This window comes from Primulina eburnea, chromosome 10 (genome assembly GCF_022965805.1).
Source record: "Primulina eburnea isolate SZY01 chromosome 10, ASM2296580v1, whole genome shotgun sequence".
NCBI classification, from domain to species: Eukaryota; Viridiplantae; Streptophyta; class Magnoliopsida; order Lamiales; family Gesneriaceae; genus Primulina; species Primulina eburnea.
Window position 1 is genome coordinate 24,235,963 of NC_133110.1, and position 27,167 is coordinate 24,263,129.

Here is a 27,167-nt window from a genome sequence, read left to right on the forward strand (position 1 = left end):
GGAACTAGGGATCCTTTGGAGAGTTGCTTGGTTGGAGCTGCTGAAGCTGTTAGTGAAGACGACTGGGAAGTGAAAGAGCAACTGGTGGCTCTTGAAGTATTGCATAAAGAAAAGAAAATGGATGAGTTGATTGAGGAGTTGAACGTCGAAGAGAAAATAGAGGTAATATCACCATCTCCTGATCTGAAGGAACTGCCAAGCCACCTATGTTATGCATTCTTAGGAAAGAAGTACACATACCCGGTAATCATATCTTCCTCCCTTACTATTGACGAAAAAGATAAATTATTGAGAGTATTGAGGGAATATAAAACTGCCTTAGGATGGTCGATTTCTGATATTAGGGGAATTAACCCCACTATATGCATGCATAAAATTTTAATGGAGGAGTCGTATACTCCTTATGTGGATCATCAGAGGAGATTAAATCCGGCAATGAAAGAAGTTGTGAAAAATGAAGTGCTTAAATTGTTGAATTCTGGTGTGATATATGCTATTTCTGATATTAGTTGGGTGTCTCCTGTACAAGTTGTACCGAAAAAGGGTGGAATAACTGTGGTTAAAAATGAACATGATGAATTAATATCTACTCGTACTGTAACTGGTTGGCGAGTTTGTATGGATTATAGAAAATTGAATAATGCCACCCGAAAAGATCATTTTCCATTACCTTTTATTGATCAAATGCTAGATAGACTTGCTGGTTATTGTCATTATTGCTTCTTAGATGGTTATTCAGGTTATAACCAGATAGCTATAGCACCAGAGGATCAGGAGAAGACTATTTTTACGTGTCCCTATGGCACGTTCGCTTTTTGGAGAATGCCTTTTGGGCTATGCAATGCACCGGCCACTTTTCAGAGGTGTATGATGGCTATATTTGTAGACATGGTGGAGGAAATCATGGAAGTCTTCATGGATGACTTCTCGGTATTTGACTCTTCATTTGATAATTGTCTACATAACTTATCCCTTGTGTTGCAGAGATGCCAAGAAAAGAACCTAGTTCTTAATTGGGAAAAATGTCACTTTATGGTCCAAGAGGGTATTGTCCTGGGACATAAAGTATCATCTAAGGGATTAGAGGTGGATAGAGCCAAGGTGGTTGCAATTGAAAAACTTCCTCCACCAAAGAACATCAAAGGAATAAGGAGCTTTCTAGTACATGCGGGGTTTTATCGGAGATTCATTAAAGATTTTTCTAAGATCACTAAACCCTTATGTAATTTGCTTGAAAAAGATTCCACATTCATATTTGATGATGATTGTTTGCAGGCGTTTGAGAAAATCAAGAGGGCATTTGTGACAGCACCAATCATGATAGTGCCGGACTGGAAGGAGCCCTTTGAGCTGATGTGTGACGCAAGTGATTATGCCGTTGGTGCGGTATTGGGCCAAAGAAGAGAAAGGATGTTTAGGGAAATCTATTATGCAAGCCGTACTATGGATGCTGCACAGCAAAATTACACCACGACTGAAAAGGAGATGCTTGCTGTAGTATTTGCCTTCGACAAATTCAGGCCATATCTGATCGGCACAAAGGTAATTGTTTTTACTGACCATGCATCCATTCGCTACCTATTTGCCAAGAAGGATGCGAAACCACGCTTGATAAGGTGGATACTGCTATTACAAGAATTTGACTTCGAGGTCAAAGATAAGAAGGGAAGTGAGAATCAAGTGGCTGACTACTTGTCAAGACTTGAGCTAGAGGATAGGAAAGAAGAAGGAGCAATACAGGAAACATTTCCGGATGAACAACTCTTTGAGGTAAGTTCAATACTCCATTGGTTTGCTGACATTACGATTTTTTTGTCTTGTGGTATTCTTCCTCCAGATCTGAACCACCATCAGAAAAAGAAGTTCTTTCATGATATCAAATTCTTCTTCTAGGATGATCCTTGTGTGTATAAGAGATGTGCTGACCAAGTGATTAGGAGATGTGTTGACGGTGTCGAAGCACACCAAATTCTTGAGCTATGTCATTCATCTGCATATGGTGGAAATTTTGGAGCGACACGAACTGCAGTTAAGGTATTGCAATCAGGTTTTTTCTGGCCTACTTTGTTTAAGGATAGCTATACCTTAGTGAAATCATGTGATAGGTGCCAAAGATTAGGAAACATCTCTAGGCGTCACGAATTGCCACTGACAAATATTTTGGAAGTGGAACTTTTTTATGTTTGGAGCATAGATTTCATGGGACCCTTTCCCCCTTCTTTTGGTCAATCTTATATATTATTAGTTGTAGATTATGTTTCGAAATGGGTGGAAGCAATCGCCACCAGCACTAATGATGCTCGTGTTGTAGTTAAGTTTGTGCACAAGAACATCTTCACCAGATTTGGAACACCGAGGGCCATCATAAGTGATGAAGGTATGCATTTTTTCAATAAAATTTTCAACTCACTTTTATCTAAATACAGTGTGAAGCACAAAGTGACACTAGCATATCATCCTCAATCGAATGGACAAGCTGAAATATCCAACCGGGAAATCAAACAAATATTAGAAAAGACTGTCAATACAAACTGGAAGGATTGGGCTATAAAGTTGGATGATGCATTGTGGGCTTATAGGACCGCATTCAAGACGCCTATTGGATGTCTCCCTATAGGCTGGTTTTTGGTAAAGCCTGTCATTTGCCGCTAGAATTGGAGCATCGAGCATTTTGGGCAGTTAAGTAGTTGAACTTTGATTTGAAAGAATCTGGCGATAGCAGAAAACTACAGTTAAATGAAATGAAGGAGTTCCGCAATGATGCATATGAAAATGCCAAGATTTACAAAGAGCAGACCAAGAAGTGGCACGATAAACTCATTGTACGAAGGGAGCTCAAACCAGGACAACAAGTACTATTGTTCAACTCCCGTCTGAAGTTTTTTCCTGGTAAGTTGAAATCGCGTTGGTCAGGTCCATTTTTGGTGGAGACAGTGTACCCTCATGGGGCGATTGAGCTAAAATGCAGTGATGGGAGGACCTTCAAGGTGAACGGGCAGCGAGTTAAGCCATATTATGGAACTAAAGTAAGGCACCATGACAACATTCCTTTGGGCGGATCGACTTGATGTAGACTGATGGAAGTCGAGCTGAAGACGTTAAACCAAGCGCTTATTGGGAGGCAACCCAAATTTTTGTTTCTCTTTTGCATTTTGTTTTCGGTTTTGCTTTTATTCTATTAGTATTCTTATTTTAGGTTGTTTATATTTTTTTTAGAATAGTGTGTGCTTATATCTTCCCAAAACTAATAAATTCCCCTTGTTTTATTTTCAGGCATAAAAAAATGAAGAAGAAAAAATTTTTTTCCCGAAGGAATACCGCACCTGCGGTACATGTTGCACCGCACCCGCGGTTAAGGAATAAAAATTTTCAAGAAATGGCCGAGAAAGCACCGCACCCGCGGTAATGTTTGAGCGCACCCGCGCTGTATGTCCCGAGAGCATACCGCACCCGCGGTTATTCCTGCACCGCGGTCGCGGTCGATTAATATCGAATTATGCTACATCTGTCGAGAGCACGCCGCACCCGCGGTCTCTTGTACCCCGCACCCGCGGTCATGGAATACTGAATATCATTAATAATTCGAAGATACACCGCACCCGCGGTCCTTCTTGCACCGCACCCGCGGTCGATTGTTTTAAAAACTGAATCGGGCAAGATTTTACGCATAAACGAAGAACATCACTCAAATTTCTCTCCTCCACTTCGAAAAACTCCACTCAAAATACATTCCACACTCACATTTTTATCTTTCAAAGCACAAAAATACACTCCACACCTACATAACTTATCAAATTCCACTCCAATTTTCATCTACATTTCATACAATCAAAACCAAACCTAGGGTTTCAAAAGGGGCTAAAAAATTTCTTCAAGAATTGAATGGAGCTTTGATTTTGTTATTCAAGAAACATTTCAACACACTCAAGGTGAGCAAATCCATTGTATATTTGTTGAAAATTCGAAATTTTGGTGCTCTTGGCTATGGAGGATAATTGAATTTTTGTGGAGTATATTTGTGATATTGTTATTTGGATTGGTGTGTATATTGTTGAGGTGTGGATATTGTGCGTATTAAGTTTGGGGGAGTGCAAGAATCATTATACTTTGTGAATTGGATTGAGGAGAAGTTGGTGATTAAAAGGTGTTCGATAAAATGCCTCCAAGAAAAAACAATCTAAGGGTGCATCATCATCTGCGAATTACTATTCACACAGGTTTTGGGACGAACAAGTGGAGGAGAACTATGGAAAGATTTTGAATAAGAGCATTATAAAAGAAAGGGGATTTGATCTTAGTTTCCCTCCAACTGAAATTGGACTAATTCTTACTGCTCGGCATTGGGATGAGTTTGGCAGGCAGCCACAAGATGCTCTCATTTCGTTGGTGAGAGAATTTTATGCTAACCTCAAGGTTAGGCATGATCAGTTGAAGGTGTTGGTGCGAGGAAAAATGGTAGCCTTTGATGCACATACGATCAATACGTTATATGGTATCCCTCATGTTATGCACGATGAATATGAAGAAACAGGGCTGAGCATGTAGATTATAATAATATTCTTCAAACAATTTGCATAGAGGGAGCGGAGTGGAGAATGAGGGATGATGTGCATGTTAGCCTAGCCAAGTCTGATCTCAAAAATGTTGCCAAAGATTGGTATTCATTTATTTCTGCTAGGATTAAGCCTACCGAGCATACCACCACAGTCATCAAGGAGAGGGCTATTCTTACTTTTTGCATTATGACGGGGAAGACAATTGATTTAGGTCAATTGCTTCAGAGTTCGATGCTTGATTATGCAAGAGGTAACTCTCCTAGTGGACTACTCCACCCTTCTCTTATCACTGCTTTATGCCAAAATGCGGGAGTGACTTGGACAGTGAATGAAGAATTTTTGAAGCCTAAAAACCCCATTGTGGTAGTTCAACCACATAGGGTAGTTAGAGGTGATCATGCTGCGGCACCTCGAGCTGAAAGGGAATTTAACAGAAGAGCTGCAGAGAGGCGTGCCCAGGCTCAAGCTCAAGAACCACAAACACAACCGCAACAACGAAATAGGAGAGATAGGTTGACCCAGTTGGAAGAAGATATGCAAAATCAACGCCAAGAAATGGATGCATTTCGATTTAGGACCGACACATTTATGGGATATATGATGGATTTTACATCTGTCTTGGCTCAGCAATTTCCATCGGCTTCAACCTCTGGAAATCCATTCCCACCTCCTCCACAGTGGCCACCCATATACCACCCGCCGGAGTTCCAACCACCACAAGATGACGAAGATGATGAGGATGGCGATGACCACTGACGGTCGTCGCCCGAGGTATGTGTATTTTCCTAATTTTCATGCTTATTTACATCGAGGACGATGCACATGTTTTAGTTTGGGGGAGATTTGATTTATTTTATTTTATTTTGTGTGTTATTTTCTTTTGTGTGTTTATTTATTTATTTTGTGTTTATTTATTTTTGTAGTTGTTTGCTTTTGTGTTTATAGTCATGAAAATTTTTATTTAAAATGGCCAATGATGAGAGAAGAAAAATGTTGCATTGAGAAGAAAAGTCATCCATTACATTCATGTTAATCGATCAATTTGAAAAATTTAGAGAACAATCATGAGATTTGGTAAGTTTGAGACTTATAATTTCTCTACAACTCTGTGATTTCATTTGACATCGAAATAAATTTTTGCAAACACATATATGATTGAGGCAATCTTTGATTTTATTTGGGCCTATTTATATTGTACATAAATATTCATTTGAAGCCCTCTTGAGCATATATGAGAAAAGAATTGTGTTCTTGAAATTTCTTGGAAGCCAAACACTTTTCTTTTGAATATATATGTATTTGGTTGATGCATTGAGACACCATTTTCACGATGATTATATTCTACTTTGTGTTGGTGAATTGAGATTTTGTCTAGAACTATCCAAACATTACTCGAGGCGAAATACGGACAAATTATGATTTAGGAATGATTTAGGTGATTTTTGGGTCGATTGAGCCTTTCAAGCTACCAAATAAAAATAATTTATCATTCGTCACCTCTTTGAGCTTAAATGAATTCGAATGGCACACGTTAATATGTGTAAAAGACCCTCATTCGATGTTCTTTCAAATATCCCACATTTACTACCCCGTTGAATATCTTAAACATTAATTTCCTACATTATCAAGGGAGTAAGAATTCAAAGGATCAAAGAAATGAAAATTCTCCTACAAAAGAAAAGAAAAATAAATGATGTTACATTGATGAAGTTGGAAAAAAAGGGTAGAAAAAGAGATGAAATGAATTAAAAAAAAATGGAGATAAAAGAAAAGGTGGAGTTGCAAAAGAGATAAAATTCAACTTACTCCCTTATTTGAACTCCTAATCTTTATTTGTAGCCATGAGCCAAGGCCTAACATTACAAACATTGAAAATCCTATTAACCTAGTCATAGTTGTCCAATATACTAGTGGAGAGTGATTAGGAGGATCTAGCTTATGGACAATCGATAAACACTTTCACTGAGTAAGAATCTTGATCAAATTTACACACACCTCATTGCATCAAATATTTATTGGGTATCCATTTCTTGAATGAATATTGCTTTGAACCCAATTTTTATCGGAAAAGACCTCTTGATTTGTGTTTGTAAAAATTGAAATCGATTGAGAATGTTTTGAAACATGAGTTGAAGAGATTAGAAGTTAAGAAAATTAACTGATTGCATGATTTTATCCGGATGAACAAGTGGTTGGATTGATTTGAATTGTGAATGCATGAAGAGTTGTTAATTTATCTTGAGGCCAACTTCTTTAAAGTATTTCATGACTTGTTTGTTTTTGTTGTTTTGTTTTGCTCGGGACTAGCAAAATCTTAAGTTTGGGGGAGTTTGATAAGTGCAATTTACTGTACTTTTATTACTTGTTTTTAACTTTGAATTTTGTGATTCTTGAGCAGGTTTTATGTAATTTGTTGTTGTTTTTGTTGTTGTAGTTTGGAAGCTTAGAATGAGAATTTGGAGTAGCAAATTGTTGAATTGGAAAGTGCAAAATATATAAAAAGGCCGAAGCTCCAACGCACCTGCGCTAACAAATAGACCGCACCCGCGGTCAATGTTCAAGAATTTTTGCCGAGAGTCCACCGCACCCGCGGTCCCCTTCGCACCGCACCTGCGGTCTTTGTAGTTGGAAAATGTAAGGCACCCCGAAACAGCACCGCACCCGCGGTGCCATCTCTATCGCACCCGCGGTCATTGACAGACAAAGTCCGGGAATTCTGAATATATGGTTCTGAGCATGGGAGTTGACGACTTTTGTGTTTTGCGTACAAGACTTGTCTAGGACTATAAAAGGCTTCTATTATTCATTATCTAGGTCATTGGGGGAGCAAAGGAAAAGAGAGGAGGCTACAAAGAAGGGATTGAAGCTCAAGTTCATCCTTAGGAAATCTCTTGCATACTTTTGGACAGAAATTTCATTGCACTCCAAAGCTCTTGTTCTAAGTTCTTCTTTCTTTATTTTTATTTGATATGTCTTGTTTAATATTCATGTGTTGTTGTGTTATTTTTATTATGAACTAATTCTTATTTCTAGATGAATGATGGAACAAAACTAGAAACCATGTGTTGGGATTTATGAATTATGCTATATAAGTTTTTCTTGTTGTTCATTTGTATTTTTCCAATCTTAATGCTTTCATTTTACTGGCCATATCTTGAATGATTCTTATGTTTATAATTTATCACTTGGAAAAGGAAATTTATAAACAAGAAAAGGAAAAATACATCGATGGTATTTATATAGTTCGGGAGTACATATATTGCTATTGAAGCCATTAAAAAAAGTTATTGCTTATTGTGTTATTTAATTATAGATTGTTGACGGGGACGTTACAATCCTTTATTAGATAATTAATATCTATTTAACACTTGGGAGAGGGAGTAGATAATTTAGAATTCTTGGCTAATGAATAAGAAAGACATTTATAATATAGCTACACAAAATTACACATGGCAGATAGTTGCGTGAAATCGGACCTTTAGATCTTTTATTGAATTGTTGTTTACTACTATTTGGTACTATAATTAAATTTATTTTTAATCTAGTTATTGGTGCAAACAAATCTGTCAATTGATTATTCTAAATAAAGTCGAGACTATTTCAATTACACGCACTAATATAAATTTAGAAATACATTCCTCGTGGGATCGACACTTGTACTCAAAATTACATTTTACTATAACTTGACGTCGTGCACTTGCGAGCAATCAAGAAAACACGCAACAGCTACCGAATCTAATATGCGACCCTCGATGAACCAATGGTTGCAGATTCGATCAGGGCACATGGGGCGAACGGACCGTACTGTACGTTAGTCATAACCGATTGATTCTTGTAGGCACTATCAGTGATACATAAGGAATCATCGGGCGATGCTGCTAAGCGCTCTTACCATAATTCGACGAGTTTAATTAGAAAATGATTTCTGACATTATCATGATCAAATGTTGGTGCATGGAATGAAGCAAATTAGGATAAGCACAAATAAAGTAAAATGTCGTGAATCACGAAGAGTTGTGAATTCACGGCTAACTGTATCCCTAAATCACTGGATAATTTGTTCCCGTTGAGACAATTCAAAAAGTTGAATTTATATAAATTTACGATATAAAATATTCAAGTAGTTGAATTTATAATAATTTAAATTGGGAGAGAATTTAAATTATTAAACTCAAAGGTGGATTTTATAAAAGATTTAATGTAAATAGGCTATGTATAATGAGCTTGTAGGGATACAAGTCCAACATGCTAAATACATAAGTTTTAATAGACTTTAATATATTAACTAATTAAACTAGTTGGACTAGTTTAAATTAATTAATTAAATCCATTAATTTTAATTAAGGAACCTAAACCTACAATTATGAAAAGTAGTTTAAGGATTCAATATTTGGTAAGGAAGCCACAACCCTAGCCTCCATTGCATTGTGTTTTTCGAAAAAGGCATCCTAAAATCTCTCTCAAAAATTTCGGCCTTCATCAAGAAAACAAAGTGTTTGAGTCGCCTTCAGTTTTTTGATCTCAATGTTAAAATACTTCTCAATTTCTAGTGCAATTTAGAAGAAGAAAAAGTGATCTAGTCGTAGACCAGATTAGGAGAATTGAAGAGACGATTTCAAGAAGAACGTTCGTAGGGAATACTACAAGAGCTATATCCACTAACCCCGAAAAAATAGTTTGTGCCAAGTGATTAAATCACCAAAGATATATTCATAAATACCCTATAAATGCTTAATTGTTTAAACCATTTGGACATTATTTGAATGTCAAATAGAATTTTTAAAACTTCCGCTGCATTTTAGACACGAAAAATCCGATTACCCCAACAGGTTCACTAATGTTCACTGATTTAGACTCCATCCCCCTCTTAGTTACGAAAAAAATCAAGAGGGGCCGAAAGCTCCAAAACCAAAAATGAAAAAGAAAGCATTTCAACTCACTTCTCATTCTCTCTTAAGTAAAGAAAACTCCTCCTCGAGCCCTCGGTTGACCGGGTCTTTCCCTGTTGTTTTGTTCCTGTCACGAGAAAAACGCCACGCTCGAAAGAGCGAGGATCTGTTGAGAGTTTGTCTTTGTAGGGAATTGTAATTTTTTACCTTATTTCCATATTGTTTGAACCATAAAAAAGTTAGTGCTATTGGCCTCTATTGTTTGATCCAATATTGATCGGATGCATTTTTAATTGATTATATCATTCTTAATTAAAAGTATATATAGAAAAAGCATTAATTTCAAAATTAGAAAAATTATATTTAATTAATTATTTCAACTATATGCAAAATGACATTAGTCATTTAATAAACAATAGAGTAAAGAGAAATTTTGGAGACAATAGTAAATATTGACTTAATTATTTATATTATTATTTGTTATCTAAAATTTAGATAAAAAAGTTCCCGACCAGTTAAAAGTTTGCTTAGGTTTTTTAATAGAAAAGTTTTTTGATTGGGCGTTTTAATAAATTTTCCCGAATATAATTCAACTGCAATTGGTATTTAACTATTTATCCACCCTTAAAACAAACATCAAATTGCCCATAAATTCATATTTGAGTTCTGAACTTTATGGTCAGTACCCCAATCATTAATATATTTATATATTCAATGCCTGACAAATTGTATTTGTATGTTTAAACTCCCCAATGAAGAGGAAAATACAGAATTACCCTCATATTTGATTAAAACTCATTACTACCCTCCTACTTATATTATTTTGCTGATACTATTACTTTATTATTGTATTATATCTTCTCTCCCTTCTACAGCGCAGCTTCTATCGGTAGAATAATATCACCACAAAGAGGGAAAGCTTCAACTGGGACGCAGCAAATAGGGAAAAAAAGCGACAAACAAATCTGCAAAAGCTAGCACCTCGAATAAATGTCGAAGAACTAGAAATAAGAAGAAATCCAAGCAAGGTACGAACGAGAACCACATTTTCCTCAATGTCTAGTGTTTGTTAATTGTGGAAACTTTTTTGTGGTTTTGAAACTATTATTGTTTGTTTTAGTTATGGACAACCTTTTTTCCCCAATTTATAGGCTTTTTTCTCGATATTGTAATTCATTCGATTTTTTAGTTGTACTGTTAATATTTTATGAAATTTTTATTAAATTCAAAAATTAGTAGTTGTGCTTGATTTCGAAGCTGTTTTTCCAAATTCTTTGTGTTATGCACAATTCAATTTTTATTTGATTATTTATTTTCCGTCTACTGTTGTGGCCACTGCAATTAAATTTTTTGCGTCTAATACCATGGCTAGATTTGTAGATCAAATAGACATGTCTAAATGCTATTTTTTGTTTTGTGTATATGCAATTATGTTTTGTTTCTTCTTCTTTTTTGTAATTGTGTTTCTAATAATTATTTTATAATTGTTTTTTGTATTTTAATGTAGAAACTACTGCAGAAGACAAACTAATTCATGATTATCATGAGATGAAGAGTGGTAAAGAATAATTTTCACGATGTTCCCCTCCTTATTTTAAAACTGTGATGGGAGAATTGAAGCCAATTCTATGTGAGCAGCATATGAGTCGGATAAATGATACTCCTTTCACCAAATGGATTGATATGCCAGTCCTTGCTATTAGTAGTGGACAGATTGATTATTTTCTAAATAGATTTCAGGGTGATTCATGTACTTTTTTTGTTGGTGATAACATTACCATCCCTTTCAAATCAGCTGATTTCTCTATTGTGCTCGGCCTACATCATATTGGACAACCAGTTGACTTGGACCTAAAACTGGAGTCCAAATTTTTAACACGTCATTTTGACGGCAAGGTCACCAATGCCACCCGAATAGTCATTTATGAAAAATTGATTTTCCTTGCAAGAAGTGACGATGAATGTGATATTGATGATTTTGTGAGAACTTTCATTTTGTTCATTTTCAACTGCATAATATTTCACACGGGAAATTTTATCACTTCTAGATTTATATTTCCTTATCTCAATGATCTTACGATATTTTTTAAATATGCTTGGGGAGATTCTGCCTTCCGATTTTTATATCGAGAAATATGTCAGATCGTGAAAAAGCTTTATGTTGATGGATGCACGGTTGGATTAATGGTTAGTATTCAGCTTTACTAATTATGATCTTAGTATTTTTCATTAACTTTTATTTTATTTTTTGTTTTAGGCTTGGTTATATGAGACAGTCCCAGTTTTAGGAGTAAGGCGTGGTTTAAATGTTTACCCTCGGTTTTTTAGTTGGGGGAAAATAAAGATCCCACTAAATGCAGCTGACACTATAACATTGTTGAAACGCATAGATTCAACTCAGGTACTTATATTATTTTAGATTATTAATCTAGTTGTGAAAAATTAATGTTTAGTTGATTGACAGTTCAATTTATTTTTAATTGTGAATAGGTTCTGTTGATACATCCATTTTGTGAGGATGAGAAGTTGTTAGTGGACATGAATCTTGTTTTAAAGCAAGAAACGAATAGATCTGAAGTAAAACGTTTTGAGAACTTGTCATGAAACAAATGGATGATATAAAGATGCTGAGAAAGAGATGTGCTGAATTAGAGGGTGAAAAAGTTCGACGTAGAATGAAGGGAAAAAGGTTTTTGGTGGATAAACGTGACAATGTTGTTTAATATGAGGAAATGGTTGATCAAACAGAAGAAAATATGACTTTTGAGTTAGCACATGATGCAAGAGCTAACTTTGGTGATTTTGTTGACGTAGTGGTAAAATAAGTTGTTTTTGATTTGGCTAAAGAAAAGAAAAGTTAGATGAATCCCATTCTTTGAATGCTTCGGTTGATGAGAGCAATGGTGGTAGTTTTGTTGCTACTTCTGAAGTGGAGAAGAAAACAATTTTTCAATCTTCAATTGCGGATCATGTGAGGGCTAGGGATGATCGTGTGAAGAAAAAAAAAAAGGTTTCATGTTTGTGACTCCACCTAGCTCAACACAAGACATAAGAGGAAGGTGACAAAACAGGTAAATGAAGTGTCAATTATTTCCAAATCGATTGTATTAAGTTTAATTTAGTTTTTCTGCTTTTCAGTACTATTGTTGTTATTGATGTTTGTATTTTCTGTTATATTGCTGAATATATCGCCGTTTTTGGAAAGGAAGTTATAGACTTTGGGAAGAAAGGCAATACTCCTGGCAAGGTTGCCATGGATGATTTTCAAGGTAGATCAGATTTCTGTGGACATGAAGAAGCTGATGATGAAGAGAGAAAATTGGTGACAAACTTTTTTGCTAGAAAAAAATTGGAGTACGTTGATCTTCCGTATGTTTCTTCTTCTTATTTTCGTAATAATGTGTCCTAATTTTTTTAATGAAATTGAATTTTCTATTTTGTAGTGTTGTCATTTGGCAAGATAAGGTTATGAGTTTAAGTGGACCGATATTATGTCATTTTCATTTTGGTGATCTTGTTGAGTCTGAGATAATTAATGTTTATATGAGAATTATGCAAAAGCAAAGTTTCAGCATGGATTTGAGATTTATTGCATGGACACAATGGTGCAGGTTCGTAGCAGTCCGAGTTTTGCGGTTTTTTTGTTTTCGTTTTACTTTATTAAGATAAATGAGTATATGTGTTCTTGAATGTGTAGAAAGAAATCCTTACAAAATTGGAACAACATGGGAAAAGATCGATGGTACATCGGGACGATTATGGAGCTTTTCTTTCACTGATGACATCTTTCACGATGGTCAGACTGCAGGAACTGACTGGAGAATTATTTAGAAGATGCAGATACATCATTTTCCCTATGAATGATAGGTGGCATTGGTTTTTGTTGGTTTACAAAAGAGATGAAGGGATATTTAAACTATGGAGCTCCATGCATGATCCATTCGCAGTTGGGACAGCCAAAGTTTATGTAAGTTTAACCATAATATATTTAAATACTAATTAAGATTAAATTTTGAAAGTATTGTTTGTTGCAGACAAAGTTTTTGGCTGGTTCCATACGTCACTTATCGGCATTCGAACTTGTAAGTGAGCCAATGTTAAGAGAACCTTGTCGTCAACAAGGTGCAACCCTCGATTGTGGCATCTATGCATGCATGTGGTTGGAGTGTCTAGCCCGTGACACATATGAGATCTAGAGCTATGCACAGGATGTGAAGATGGACACTTATCTAGAACGTTTGGCTGCCACAATAATATCTGATGAAAATATATTGTTGAAAAACAAGTTTGAGTAATTAATTACTCCTCAATATTCTGATGGTTAAGAAGTTACAGTAGTACTGGAGTTTGAACATTTCAAGTCTATGTTGTTTTGTTGGTTTAAATTATGTAATGAAGACACACAATTGATTATTGTCGTGTTTGTGTTAGCTGTTACGAAGTTCAATATGTATTTATATTAAAATTTATTTGTTTCTGGGAAAGTTTGTTGTATCATTTGTTCACTTTTCAGAGTTTGGTTTATGTGGTATTTTAAATTGTACATATCAATTTAGAACAGAAAATTGGGTACAAAAATTGTTTTATTGGGTATATTATGTTTAACTATGAGTACAAATGATAAATAATCGAGTATATCTAACTAATCTAATATTTAGTCATACATTAGTAAACACACAATAGTATTTAACTAATAGAGGACAATGTATACACAAATTGAGCACAATATACACATGAATTGATTACAATGTACATACATATTGAGTTCAGTGTGCCCATAAATTGAGTACAATGAACACATGAAACGAGTACAATGACTTTCCAATCCAGAACAACGTAGAGTAGTTCATCTATTCATGCTAGGATCACCAATTCATTATCTAGGTGAAGTTGTTATTATGTCAATTTTAAAATACATAAAATGTCCGATTGAGTATATAAGTTAAATAATCAAGGATAATTTAAACTTTTATTGAGTACAATATCTCTTCCATCGATCTCCAGGATATAATATTATCTAGAGTTGTAGTGTGTCAATTTCTAGGTACTTAAAATGTCTAATTGAGTATATAAGTTAAATAATCGAGAATAATTTACATGTTGAGTAAGTAATCAAGGATAATGTACACACGATTTGAGTACAATAGATGAATATATTGAGCACAATATACACATGAATTGATTACAATGTACATATGTATTGAGTACAGTTGTGGGGACCCGGACGCTAATTCATTTCTTAATCGTTCTTGGGAATAATTCAATCAGTTATGATAAACATGGTCTAAATTTTTATTTTTTTAAATACAAATGCGGAACGTAATGGAATCACTCTGATATACATATCAAAAGTAAAGTACATGTCTTGTACTCAATACATTAAATCAACTAGGGTTCAACTACTATATATCAAGTGCTGAAGCTTATCTACTTCTGATTTGGATCTCCATGCTAACTTTTCCTCTCTCATCCTCTTCTTGACCCTGATCCTGTCCCACCTGTTGTCATGCACACATACAAACACGACAACAGCCGGATAACTCCGGTGATAATATAATCCCAATATAAACAATGAATAAATGCAATCATCTAAAAACATATATAAAAGCGTAAATAGTCATCAATAACATGTATCAATTTTGAAAACATGAATCGATATAAAACTGTAATTCAACTAGTGACTCGTCATCTCATACTCGACTCATCTCTAATCTAGGGATCCCGGTTCCTAGACATTGATACATATATCGAATTTCAACGATAGGAGTCGATCTACTCCTAAGCAACATCGATATAATTCAATCATCCAGTGTCTCGGCATATCCGCCAATGACTAGGCATCTCCGCCATGACTCAATACACGCTTTGCTATAAATCAATATACTAGGCATATCAATATCATTAAATTACAAACATCAATGCAATAAAGTAAAGTATGTGATTTTTGGGAAACCCAAGTCCAATCTGACTCAATTCGATCTCCCGGTTAACATTGATTTATACCTTTCTTTCTGTCAATCTGACTCTGTTGAAGTCTCGGATTCAAAACCTGTCAATATCAATTTGGCAATGACAATCGAATATAATGTATCAATATACCATTCAAATCAAGACATCTCAGTTTTATCAAATTCTGACGGCACAATAGTATAATTCCAAAGTACCGGTAATACAGATCAGTATATACCAATAACTCATAATCAATCTATAACAATACAAATCTGGTATCAAATCTCAATCAAATCCATTCTGAAAATCATAACAATTTCATATGGTATCTGTTCTTCAATCCGGTTTCGATTATACGATGTCTACTATGTCAAGAACATCATATATGAATCATATCCAAATCCTTCAACATCATATTTTCAAATCATATCAAAACATAAGAAAACTTACGTCCAGTTGAAGTCTTTGTCGATAGGAACACAGTACTGAAGTCAGATCGAAAATCAGACGGGCAGATCTTGCACAATCACAAATCTAAAATATATAAAGGCGTAAAGATTTTCACAGCTCTTTCTCTGAAGCTTTCTATGTTTTTCCTTACTGATCCTGAAGGAATGAAGGCTTAATATACATATATAAACATCCACTTGCATGGCCAAGATACATGGCTTATTTTCTTGTATTTCAAGCGACGCTCGGGCGGTCATAAACTACTGCTCGGGAGCGGAACGTTCTGTCCGAGCCTCAACTTGACATACACTGGCGCTCGAGCGGTCATTTTCTACCGCTCGGGCGCCAGAATTTCTGTCCAAATTCAAATCTTGTGGTGCACTGGCGCTCAGGCGATCTTTTTCTACCCTTCGGGCGCCAAACGTTCTGTACACGATTTTTGAAACGTCCGGTGTTCTTTTGTTTAAAATGTACTAAATTTTTTTTTTTCTCGGTCCACCCATGAAAATATTTTAATAAAATATTTTGCCCATGATCTAGAACTTTCGCTAGCTAGTATTTTAAAATCAAGTGAAATCGTCATAAAAATTAAAATCATCGCATGAGTTACCAAACCTAAAAAGCAATAAACATAAAATATATACTCCTCTCCAAAACCACTCTAAAGCATAAATAAATGATCTTAAAAACCTTTTTGCGTACAATCATAAATGAAATCATGAGTGCGGAAATAGTAGAAGCGCTGGTCCTCGGGTTGTGTACACCTTCAGTCCGGTCACCTCATACGTCAAGTCCTCCCTCAACCTCACCTGCATCCATAACACCTAGTGAGTCTAAAGACTCAACACACCAAATCTTTGTAACGAGTAATAGATATAAAATCCCATGCAACAGTGAAAATACTTTTACGTAAAATAACCTTTTCGTGATATGCATGACATGAACCTTACCTTTACCTTTTCCTTGATCATAACATAACATGATAACATGACATAATAGCATGACGTGATTCTTTTCATGATCATAACTTTATCTTTTTCTTGATTGAATTCATATCGTTAATTGTGACTTTCCTGACGTGACATGACATGACGATGGTACCATCTACATGAAACCACAGTACTGGGCGGCGGGGACATCAGCGACACAGGATCGTCAACTGAGCCTTGGCCTATTCTTGATCATAACCTCAAATCCTCAAATCCTCATAGTCACAATTACTTCACTTTCATCAATATTTTCATGTTTTCATCACCTTATAAAATCATGCATGAATATATTTTCTTTTGAAGCCAAGCATGCACCATGTATTTTAAATGTCAACTTAAATCATAAAATTTCATGGACATTTAAAATAAATCATAAATAAATCATGAACATCTCATAAGCATTTAACAATGATCATAATATCATAAAAACAGCATTTAGGGCACTGCCATGACCGTTACTAATTTTAGGTGTAAAAAGATCGTTTTACCCCTGGACTCGACTTTTTACAAAATCGACTTTTTTCTTGATTTCGTGACTCTAACATGTCCCAAATAAAAATTTAAGCTTATAAGAATTTTCTCGTAATTTTTTATTTGGCTTAAAACTTAGACTTTTCGATTTATCTTTTAATAGTTATTTTAACGGTGTTTTAATCCCGAAAAATACCAAACTTTAATATAAAATTCTTAAATTCTAAATTTAGTCTTTTTATATTATTTTAGCTTTTATGGACCACGACCCAACCCTCGTGATACATTTTCCAATTTTCTTTACTTTTAAAACTCAATTTGACACTCGAACTTCGACCCCGAGCCATCTCCTAATTTTATCGAGTTACCCCCGAACCATATCGAACCAAAACTTGCCCAACATGACAAAGTACCCTACTGGACTCTAAGTTTGTCAAGGTATTTCCCCAAAGCTGAAAAACGAAACTACCTTGGGAGTGCATGTGCTGGCCGAGAGTTGTGCTGTGTGTGCACCCTTCGTTTCTGCCTACAGGTCCCTAGCCGACCACCCTGGCCACGAACCCACGTGCCTAACCCTTACCTAGGACCCTGAGGACTCGCCTTGACCCTGCCCAGCAAGCCTGGAACGAGCCCCTGCCCTAGACCGAACGTGCGAAGCCTGCACCTCTTGGTGCAGCTTCTCGGGTGGAGTCCTTGCTTGCAAGGACTCCTCCCTGCTCCATCCAGATCGAGTCCTAGCATGGATAGGACTCTCCCTAGACCATGAACAACCCCTGGCCGAGCCCTGGCCCCAGCCCAGGCCAAGCCTGTCTCCCTAACATGGAACCCGAAACCCAAACCCCCTTGACAACACCCACAGCCGATGGTTCCCTTGATCTTATGTTTTCTGCTGGTTGTGGTGTGTACGTGTGGCTGTGGTTTGCCCAGAAAAACGCTACCTAGACATCATGTAAAATCATGGCAGTCCCCTAAAACAAGCAAGACATGAATCGATACATGAACACGTTAGATCGCAACACGAATACGTAAAAACCGTAATAAAACTTCATAATCTTTGCACATGCTTTTCTTTAATCGATATATGATGCAATGGATGAGAAAAAGGAAGATATTGGCGTGCCTTTGCGTAATAAACGCACGATATACCGACGACGACGAAGAACGGAGAGGAACCGAGGCGATACGCACTCAAAACCGTGAAGCACAAAGCTTACTCCTCACGGCCGAGAAAAGAAGCAGCCGAGGAGAAAGCTTTCTTTTATTTTTTGAGTAAAATCTGTGCGGCGTGAGAGTGAGCGCTAGGTTTAGGTTTAATCTAGTTTATATGCCAACCAATCTCAATAATTAGACTTAAGGCCTAATTAATTTAATTAAGCCCACTAGTGCAAGCTAGGCTAAAAAAATTTTTCATAAAAAAATTAATTAGTGAATTAAATAGCCGGACTGCTAAAAGATCGAATTTTTGTTAAAAATTCCAACACCGATAAAAAAGTTAGTCCCGGCGTATAAAAATCACCTTAAAAATTCTTGGTTTCAAAAGAATGAGAAAACAACTCCCCTAAATTAAATAATTAAATTAATTATTTAATTAAAACATTTTTCACATTTACAGCCCCCGGTCTCCGTTCCTTGGTCGTCACTTGAATAACCTTTAAAAAAAACAGTTTAATGCAACCATGCAGAAAATATATTTTAAACATGTCAGAATGCACCACATAAATAATTCGTGCAATAAAAATATAAAGGAATTTAATATTTGCATGCATATGGTTCGCGTGGACTTTAAATTTTTGGGGCGTTACAATTTTTATTGTAGTGCATGACGCCCAGCTTCTCCCTTCGTATCATCCTTTCGCTCCTGAAATCTCAATTATGTTAATTAATCCATGTCTGATTACAGTGATTAAATCTCGGGCATTACAACAGTGTACCCATAAATTGAGTACAATGAACACATGAATCGAATATAATGACTTGTCAATCCAGCACAGTGTAGAGTAGTTCATATATTCATGCTAGGATCACCAATTCATTATCTGGCTGAAGATGTTATTATGTCAATTTCAAAGTACATAAAATGTCTGATTGATTATATATATTAAATAACCGAGGTACAATACACAATAAATCGGGTATACATGTTTTAAAATCGGGTATACATGTACATAAATCGGGTACTCAAATTGAAGATATATAAAATTCATGAAATTGACATATAATATGAATTTTAGTACTCGATTAATGTACATGTATACCCGATTTTAACACATGTATACTTGATTTATTGTGTAATGTACCTCATAACATATGATATGTACTTTCATCAAAATATAGATGAATATGTTGGATTTACCTTGAAATAACCTATGTCCACCCGAAAAACAGACAAAGAAGAGAAGTGATCTTGTACGCTTTAGAAGTTCTGGTACAACACATCAAGTGATGGTACTATAAAATGATATTCATCCTTCTACTTTACTCGGTGAAGTATTGTATCTCATATGTATTCGTCTATAAAGAAGTTGTTTTGTCAATACTCGTTATGTTTTCATGCCATAATTTTGTACGTAAAACTGAAAATTTGTACATATATATCGTTGCATGAACTACTCTACGTGGTGCTGGATTGAATATACATTGTATTCAAGTCACGTGTGAATTGTGCTCGATTATTTAATATATATACTCAATCAGACATTTTATGTACTTTGAAATTGACACACTACTACTCTAGAGAATATTTTATCTTGGTGTTGGATGGAAGAGATATTGTACTCAATAAACTGTTAAATTGTCCTGGATTATGTAACTTATATATTCAATCAGATAATGACTTGGTGATCCTAGGCAATAAGAGATGAACTACTATACATTGTGCTGGATTGACAAATCATTGTACTCAATTCATACGAACATGATACTCAATTTATGGGTACAATGTACTCAGTACATATGTACATTGTAATTAATTCATGCGTATAATGTGCTCAATACATGCGTCTGTTGTACTCAAATCAACATATAAATTGTTCTCGATTGTTTAACTTATATACTCAATTAGACATTTTACGTACCTCGAAATTGGCAACACATCAACTCTGACGAATATTTTATTTTGACTTGATCGATGGAAACAATATTGTACTCAATAAACTGTTAAATTGTCCTGGATTATGTAACTTATATATCAATCGGACATTTTATGTACTTTGAAATTGACAAAATACAAGAACTTCGTCGGATAATGATTTGGTGATCCTAGGCATGAATAGATGAACTACTCTAGGATGTGCTGGATTGACAAGTCATTGTACTCAATTCATGTGTACATTGTTCTCGATTCTTTAACGTATGTACTCAATCGGACAATTTATGTACCTTGAAATTAACGCACTACAATTTCGGCAGAAAATATATCTTTTTCTCTAGCTCAAAATATACACGATTATTTAACATTTGTACTCTAATTTACACATAATATACACAAGAAAGTAAATTTTGTATTCAAATCTCTGTTCATATTAATGTATGACTAAATATTACAGTAATTAACTAAAGTTTGAATAGTAAACAACTTCTAATTTGGACATATATTTTGTATTTTCGGTATAATATTAGTACAGTTTTCTTGTGGACAAAATATACCTAATTATTAATATTTGTACTCATGTTTACACATAATATACCAAATTAAGCAATTTTTGTACTCAGATATCTTTTCAAAATTGATATGTACCATTTGAAACACCTCTTAAACCAAACATTAAAAAATTAACAAATGATACACCAAACCTTCCAGAAACAAATAACAATAAATAGAAATACATATTGAAGTGCTTAACACCTAACACAAACAAAACAATAAATTCTCCAACTTAAATGATTAACATAAACAACAAGCTAAAGCCCAAGTTTTTTTTCCAGTGAACATATAAGAATACAAGACATCAACAAGCACTAAAACAACATGATAGTAAGGCAAACCAACTATTTCCCAACATTTCAAAAACAAAACAATCACATAATGCATAAACCACCAATGCTTCCACTCTAACGCGTATGACTTCTCACTGGTATCAACATGCTTGATTCCCCTTCCAGCACTCTCTTTTTCCTGTTAAAGTTTCGAAAAATATTTCAGGTGTCAATCATAAACAAAAATACTGAATATTGAAAGATAGTAACAGTAAGATAGTTAGTAATAATAAAAACATTGAAACACCATTTTCATGAAACAATAACTGCTAGTTTATAGCTTCTTTGCAGCTACGCCTGTTATGTCCTCCCTTATGACAACGACTTCACTTTAACACATGTGATTCGATTTGTGATGGTATCCTCTTGGTTTTGCTACGACCAGGCTGACTCCTCACATCAGGAGCATTGATTATATTTCGATCATCAAGATAAGACTCATTAATGTCAAACATTGGGATAGGATTAATAATTCCTCTGTACGTTTGGAGGTACATTTCAATTTTGAATACTTGTCGCAAAAATCATAAAACGACAACGACTTGGACTCAATATTTGGCGCAAGCATGCTTGTAAGGAAGCTTGTTGATTCGCCAATATCTACATGAACAGGTCATGGCTATCAATTCAATAGCAAATGATTTTTCACCATCGACTACTTCAAACCTCCAATTACAAGACCGGTGCACTCTCAACTTCCGGGATTCCACATATACACTACCAATAGCTCTCTCCGTTTTTGGACTTAATTTTTTAACCATCATAGCTGTTGATTCACATAGTTGGTGCATCATGTTCATGATCTGAACTCGTATATGGTCCACCACACCCACAATAGGGAGATAACGAGCTGCTTTAACCCAATTATTCCAACATTCGGCGATCTTATTATTTATAACACTCCATCTATTGCCAAGAAACAATGCATTTGCCCAACTCTGTGGTTCAGAATTTACAATAAAATCCCTAGCAAGTGGCATGGACTCTAGGATATTTTTATATGTTGTTCATGCTCCTGTAAAGATGGAGCATAAGAAACTTTTTTGAATACCGAAGACCAATGCTTTTTGTTATGTTTTGGATAGCTTCGCAACACCTAAAATGGTTACAAAAAATTCAGATTAAATACATCTATTTATATACAAGAAAAAAAAAAGAATCGGGCTAGATAAAAATAAGTAATTGATTATGTACCACTTTCACAAAATTATCAACTAAATGTCTCAAGCAGTACGCATGGTGACTGCGCGTAAATAGTAGCTTAACTGCCTTGATAATCCCAGGATGTCTGTCAGAGAAAAAATGTACACATTGAATGGAATGCTTTGATACGAAAGCAAAACACTTCTCAGATGATAACAAAACCATTCAAAATTAATATCATTCTCCGTGTCCACAACAGAATAAGCAATTGTGAAAAGATCATCATTGGCATCCTTCGACACAGCAAGTAGGATATACAACCTTTAAATTTATTCTTTATATGAGTCCCGTCCAAAAAAATCAACGGTCAACAACCAGTAACAAAACCAATTACACATGCCTAAAAACAAATGAACAGTCATTTAAATTTGTTAGTTTCAATATCAATCTCACACTCAGCAACACTTCCAGGATTCGTTTCTTTAACAGCTCGACAATATCATCTTAGCCTATCATAGCATCCCTTATCTGTGCCATGAATATCATGCATCGCTAACTCCTTGCCCTTCCACACATTGCGATAGTTTAACTCTACACCATAATCTCTTTGTAAGTCTTTTTGAATTGTACAAGGACGATAAGAGGGCTCTCCTCTAAGTTTTCCTTTCACCACATTAGCTATCCATGTTGCGTCTGCTCTAGGATGTCCTCTACTACGTAGATTATTCTCACCACATATATGTTCTAAATTGCATTTTCGGATCGCAAATATGTTGTATGCTTTGTATTTAGAAGCATAAATTCTCCATCCACAACTAGTCTCAGTACAAGTAACAGTGACGTTTTCGCTATCATCTGTACGAAAATGAACGTCTTGTAGCAACAACATAATTTTTAACACATATTCTAAAGTCAGCAGCATCTTTGAATGTTTGACCTACACCACGAATGAATTAATCCAAGCATCTAGTGTATTGCTCAAAGAGGCTTGATAAGCTTTGTTACCACTATTTCTCTGTCTGTCTTCCTCATCAACCCTTACCAATATGATATAAACTTGTAAAGTACAAGATAAAATAACTTAATATAAAAAATACAAAATATGGAATGTAAATAATATTAGTATTGCCAAATAACTCATATAATGGCAACAAAACATATTTATATTATCATAACATAGAACAAATTATATAACCACAATAATCTCAACTAGTGCACAATTTCATGCTTGATAAATTAAAATATAAAAAAATTATCAAAACTAAACAGGGATAATATATTTTACCTCCGAATATTTTTGTTGCAGACATGTTCGTTTTTACTCTCTGCCCTCAATTCAATCATGCTGAGCTTCATACACATATGAAGATGAATCATATTTAGGACATCATTATCGTCGTTCAAAGTCACGTGCATATTGTGTTGGGGGGCTATGTATTGCTGAATCATAGCTTCAGGAGTAATCTCAGCACATTTTTTTCCAAGCCTCTAAAAAATGTCCATCAAACTACAACCGCTGAAAATTGAAATAATAAACAATTTTTTCTAGCATTTACAGCTACCCAAAAACGATAGGTTGCAAGACCCACTTTCATATTCCATTTAGCACCTAATAAAAAAAACATACAAAAGTAATTGATATGCACATTTCAAGACTTTAAAGAATTTTTCAGAAATTTTTAAACAAAATTAGCAACTTTCTCATTCAAGAACTAAAATATAAAAATTGAGGATAAAATTTCATTAATCGAGAAATCTAAAAATAATTTCTGCATTCATCTTTACGCTGCTTTGTATTCAAATAAGACAGTTGTATGATTAAGGCCACAAGATACTTGTATTGCTTTTACGTTATTCTGAAAATAAATCATAATACAAAACCCTAACTTTTCAAAGTTCAATCAGTGGAACTCAAAAAAGTAATGAATTTATAAAAATAAAAACACACAATAATAATAAAAAATATAAGAGAATCATTAAATTGAAACAAATAAACACAAACTCACTCGTCCAAAAAGCTGGAATTTAATGAAAAAATGAGAAAGTTTGAGGAAAGAAACTCACCTTCACTTTATTTTCTCTTCGATTATTTTTTCTGCACGACGTTTTCAAGATTTTGAGCTTCAAGTAAATTATGTTACACACAGACCCACCATGAGATTTCTTCTCACAAAGCCGATGGAGGGATTGGGGTAATAGTATTGAACTCTTAAATACAGATGGATTCAACAAAATAAATAAAGTTAAAAATGATTTTAATTAAAAATGAGGTCAATTAGGTAATTTGATGTTTACAAGAGAGTTAAAACATATGAAATGATTTTGTCAGAGAGTGAGAATATATTTATTTTATATTAGAGACTAATCATAAACTTTGAAATAGTATTTGGGATTTTAATACAATTATCCTAAAATCAAAGTCAAACTGACATACCATTTGCGAGGCTAATCTCGTAATTACACTACAAAGGAGGCTTGCATCCATATTTGGTTATTCTCAAAACGGTGTCGTTTTTGTTGTCACCTTCTCTCATCTCTCTTTCGTACTCCGACACGCAGTCTCCCATGATTCCACTCCTGATGAGCATCAGCACTTTAACAAAAACCTAATCTTTAAAGTAAAAAAAAAAAGCTGAAATTTTATCAACCCTAATCCCTTGAACCCATTTTGTTCATGAATCGATAAACCCAACAGGGAATCGAGGGAGGAGTTTGGTGCAAATGGGTAGAAATGGAAGATTCCGGCGATTAATTATCTCTTTCCGCAGATCTTCCTCCGCCTCAGCCGCGGCGGCGGAACAGGTTCCTCCTTCGGAGTTCCTTTGCCCCATCTCGAACTCTTTAATGTTCGATCCTGCAGTTGTTTCCTCCGGACAAACCTTCGAGCGTTTGTCGGTACAAGTGTGTAAAGATTTGGGTTTCACGCCCACTTTACCCGACGGCTCCACGCCTGATTTTTCGACTGTGATACCGAATTTAGCACTCAAGACCACCATTCTCAACTGGTGCTTGAAATCCGGGTCGGGCGTCCGGCCCATCCCGCCTATCTATTCGGACATCGAGTCCATTGTCGGTTCTATGACGGGCTCCTCAACTTCTGCTAAAAGTCCCGACAGCGCCAAGGTTCGGGTTTCGGAAAGGGAGCTGCTAAAGGGGGTGGCGGAAACTCCTGAGGTTTTGTTCTCACACGCTGCATCTGACTTGAATCCTCGCAATTTGTACTGTTCTTCCAGCTCCGAAGAATCTGTTATCGCTAACGCCACGCCGTTTTTGCCCTTCGCCACTCGGCCCACTTGCTTTTCGTATTCTTCTTCGCCTTCTACTTCGTCAGAGTTCGTTGCTGATGAGGGTTCTTCGAATTATGTTTCTGCTCTGTCTTCGAATCCGTCTCCGGGGGAAGACGAGAGCTTTGTGAGCCAGCTACTGAATTTAGATGTTTATGAACAAGAACAAGCTGTGATTCTTTTGAGAAAAATTACGAGAACCAATGAAGAAGCCAGAGCCGCGCTTTGCACAGAAACGTTGCTGTTTGCTCTGAAGAATGTGCTGGTTTCGCGGTATGCTGCGGTGCAGACCAACGCTGCGGCTTGTGTGGTGAATCTTTCGATCGAAAAGGGTAATAAGATTAAGATTGTCAGAGCCGGAATAGTTCCTTTGTTGATTGATTTGTTGAGGAATGGGTTCGATGAGTCGAAAGAACATGCTGCGGGGGCGATATTTAGTTTAGCGATCGAGGATGAGAATAGGACTGCAATGGGGGTTCTGGGTGCGTTGCAGCCGTTGATTCATGCGCTGAGGTCCGGAAGCCGGCCCTGCCGGCTTGACTCGGCGTTGGCGTTGTACCACTTAACTTTGGTGCAGAGTAATCGAGTGAAGATCGTGAGGCTTGGGGCTGCCGGGGCTTTCTTGGGGCTATTGAAGGATACAGAAGTGGCCTCGCGGGTAGTGCTTATTGTGTGTAACCTGGCGACGTGCGATGAGGGCCGGGCGGCATTGTTGGATGCCGGGGCCGTGCGTTGCCTGGCGGATGTGTTGAGAAATAGGAAAGAAATTGCCTCTGAGTCGACTCAGGAAAACTCTGTAGCTGCGCTTCACTCGTTGAGTCTTGGAAGCTTGCGGTTCAAAAGCTTAGCTCAGGAGGCAGGTGTGGCGGAGGTGTTGCGAGAAGTGGCCGAGGCAGGGAGTGAACGGGCAAGGGAGAAAGCGAGGCGGATCATGGAGGGCTTGCGCAAACAAGAGGAGGCGGAGGAGGTCGATTGGGAGGCGGTGATGAAGCGCGGAGTGAGCGGAATGAGGTACCGAGTTGGGCTGAGTCCCGGTCACAACTCAACTTAGTCGTGTGCTCTTGTGATTACGAAAGTTGTGTAAATAATCATCATTGGTGTTTGGATGAAGCACGTCAATATTCATGGCTACTTTATTATAATGATAAGTTTTTTGTTTGTGCATTAGACTTTGTTTCTTTTGTTAGCAATAATCATTTATTGTTCCATGTGATAGTTTCATGGATCAATCCGGAAGTGGTATCCATATAAAGATGCTCTTGTACTAATTATTTTTCTTCTCTAAACAAATTAATTTTTCATTTTCATATTATTCTCGTTTTTTTTTATCAGAAAACATAATATAACGGAAAAAAAGAAAGAATGAAAGCACAAACTTTGTTATGAAACAATATTTACATTTGTCAGAAATCAATTGTATATATAACTTGTTATGCCCGATATATGAAAGAAACCATCGGA

At 35.8% G+C, this 27,167-nt stretch overlaps 3 protein-coding genes across 10 annotated transcripts; 2 read left to right on the forward strand and 1 right to left on the reverse strand.

Moving 5' to 3' along the window:
* The first annotated feature begins 10,150 nt into the window (after window positions 1–10,150).
* Window positions 10,151–13,919, forward strand: LOC140803228 (uncharacterized). 6 transcript variants are annotated; one of them, XM_073158969.1, is made up of 6 exons: window positions 10,151–11,632; window positions 11,703–11,846; window positions 11,936–12,516; window positions 12,651–12,799; window positions 13,143–13,412; window positions 13,480–13,919. In XM_073158969.1, exons 1-3 carry the CDS (start codon window positions 11,051–11,053, stop codon window positions 12,047–12,049), a joined length of 840 nt encoding a protein of 279 aa, XP_073015070.1. In that variant the 5' UTR covers window positions 10,151–11,050; the 3' UTR covers window positions 12,050–12,516; window positions 12,651–12,799; window positions 13,143–13,412; window positions 13,480–13,919. The 6 variants fall into 6 exon arrangements, with proteins under 6 accessions (XP_073015070.1, XP_073015072.1, XP_073015074.1 ...); XM_073158971.1 differs by having other exon boundaries at window positions 13,313–13,412; XM_073158973.1 differs by having other exon boundaries at window positions 10,151–11,846; window positions 12,651–12,814; window positions 13,313–13,412.
* Window positions 13,920–21,149: 7,230 nt separating this feature from the next.
* Window positions 21,150–24,987, reverse strand: LOC140803230 (uncharacterized). Of its 3 annotated transcripts, none has more exons than XM_073158975.1 (5): window positions 24,857–24,987; window positions 24,487–24,585; window positions 23,708–23,772; window positions 22,474–22,567; window positions 21,150–21,418 (listed from the first exon to the last, which is right to left on the reverse strand). In XM_073158975.1, the coding sequence occupies exons 1-5, from the start codon at window positions 24,905–24,907 to the stop codon at window positions 21,188–21,190; spliced, it is 540 nt and encodes a 179-aa protein (XP_073015076.1). In that variant the 5' UTR covers window positions 24,908–24,987; the 3' UTR covers window positions 21,150–21,187. The 3 variants fall into 3 exon arrangements, with proteins under 3 accessions (XP_073015076.1, XP_073015077.1, XP_073015078.1); XM_073158976.1 differs by having other exon boundaries at window positions 24,487–24,543; window positions 24,857–24,975; XM_073158977.1 differs by lacking the exon at window positions 21,150–21,418 and adding an exon at window positions 21,428–22,375.
* Window positions 24,954–26,873, forward strand: LOC140803229 (U-box domain-containing protein 40-like). Its single transcript, XM_073158974.1, has one exon. It carries the CDS (start codon window positions 25,144–25,146, stop codon window positions 26,755–26,757), a length of 1,614 nt encoding a protein of 537 aa, XP_073015075.1. The 5' UTR covers window positions 24,954–25,143; the 3' UTR covers window positions 26,758–26,873.
* The last annotated feature ends 294 nt before the right edge of the window (window positions 26,874–27,167 follow it).

Excerpts from the sequence above, each read along its gene's own strand:
- LOC140803228 (XM_073158969.1), top strand. The coding sequence starts at position 11,051 with ATGGGAGAATTGAAGCCAATTCTATGTGAGCAGCATATGAGTCGGATA. Across the intron at positions 11,633-11,702 it reads GATGCACGGTTGGATTAATG|GCTTGGTTATATGAGACAGT; the intron begins GTTAGTATTCAG and ends TTTTTGTTTTAG. Across the intron at positions 11,847-11,935 it reads AACGCATAGATTCAACTCAG|GTTCTGTTGATACATCCATT; the intron begins GTACTTATATTA and ends AATTGTGAATAG.
- LOC140803229 (XM_073158974.1), top strand. The coding sequence starts at position 25,144 with ATGGGTAGAAATGGAAGATTCCGGCGATTAATTATCTCTTTCCGCAGA.
- LOC140803230 (XM_073158975.1), bottom strand. The coding sequence starts at position 24,907 with ATGGATGCAAGCCTCCTTTGTAGTGTAATTACGAGATTAGCCTCGCAA. Across the intron at positions 24,586-24,856 it reads CGAGATTAGCCTCGCAAATG|AAATCTCATGGTGGGTCTGT; the intron begins GTATGTCAGTTT and ends CTTTGTGAGAAG. Across the intron at positions 22,568-23,707 it reads TGCAACAAAAATATTCGGAG|ACATCCTGGGATTATCAAGG; the intron begins GTAAAATATATT and ends TTTCTCTGACAG.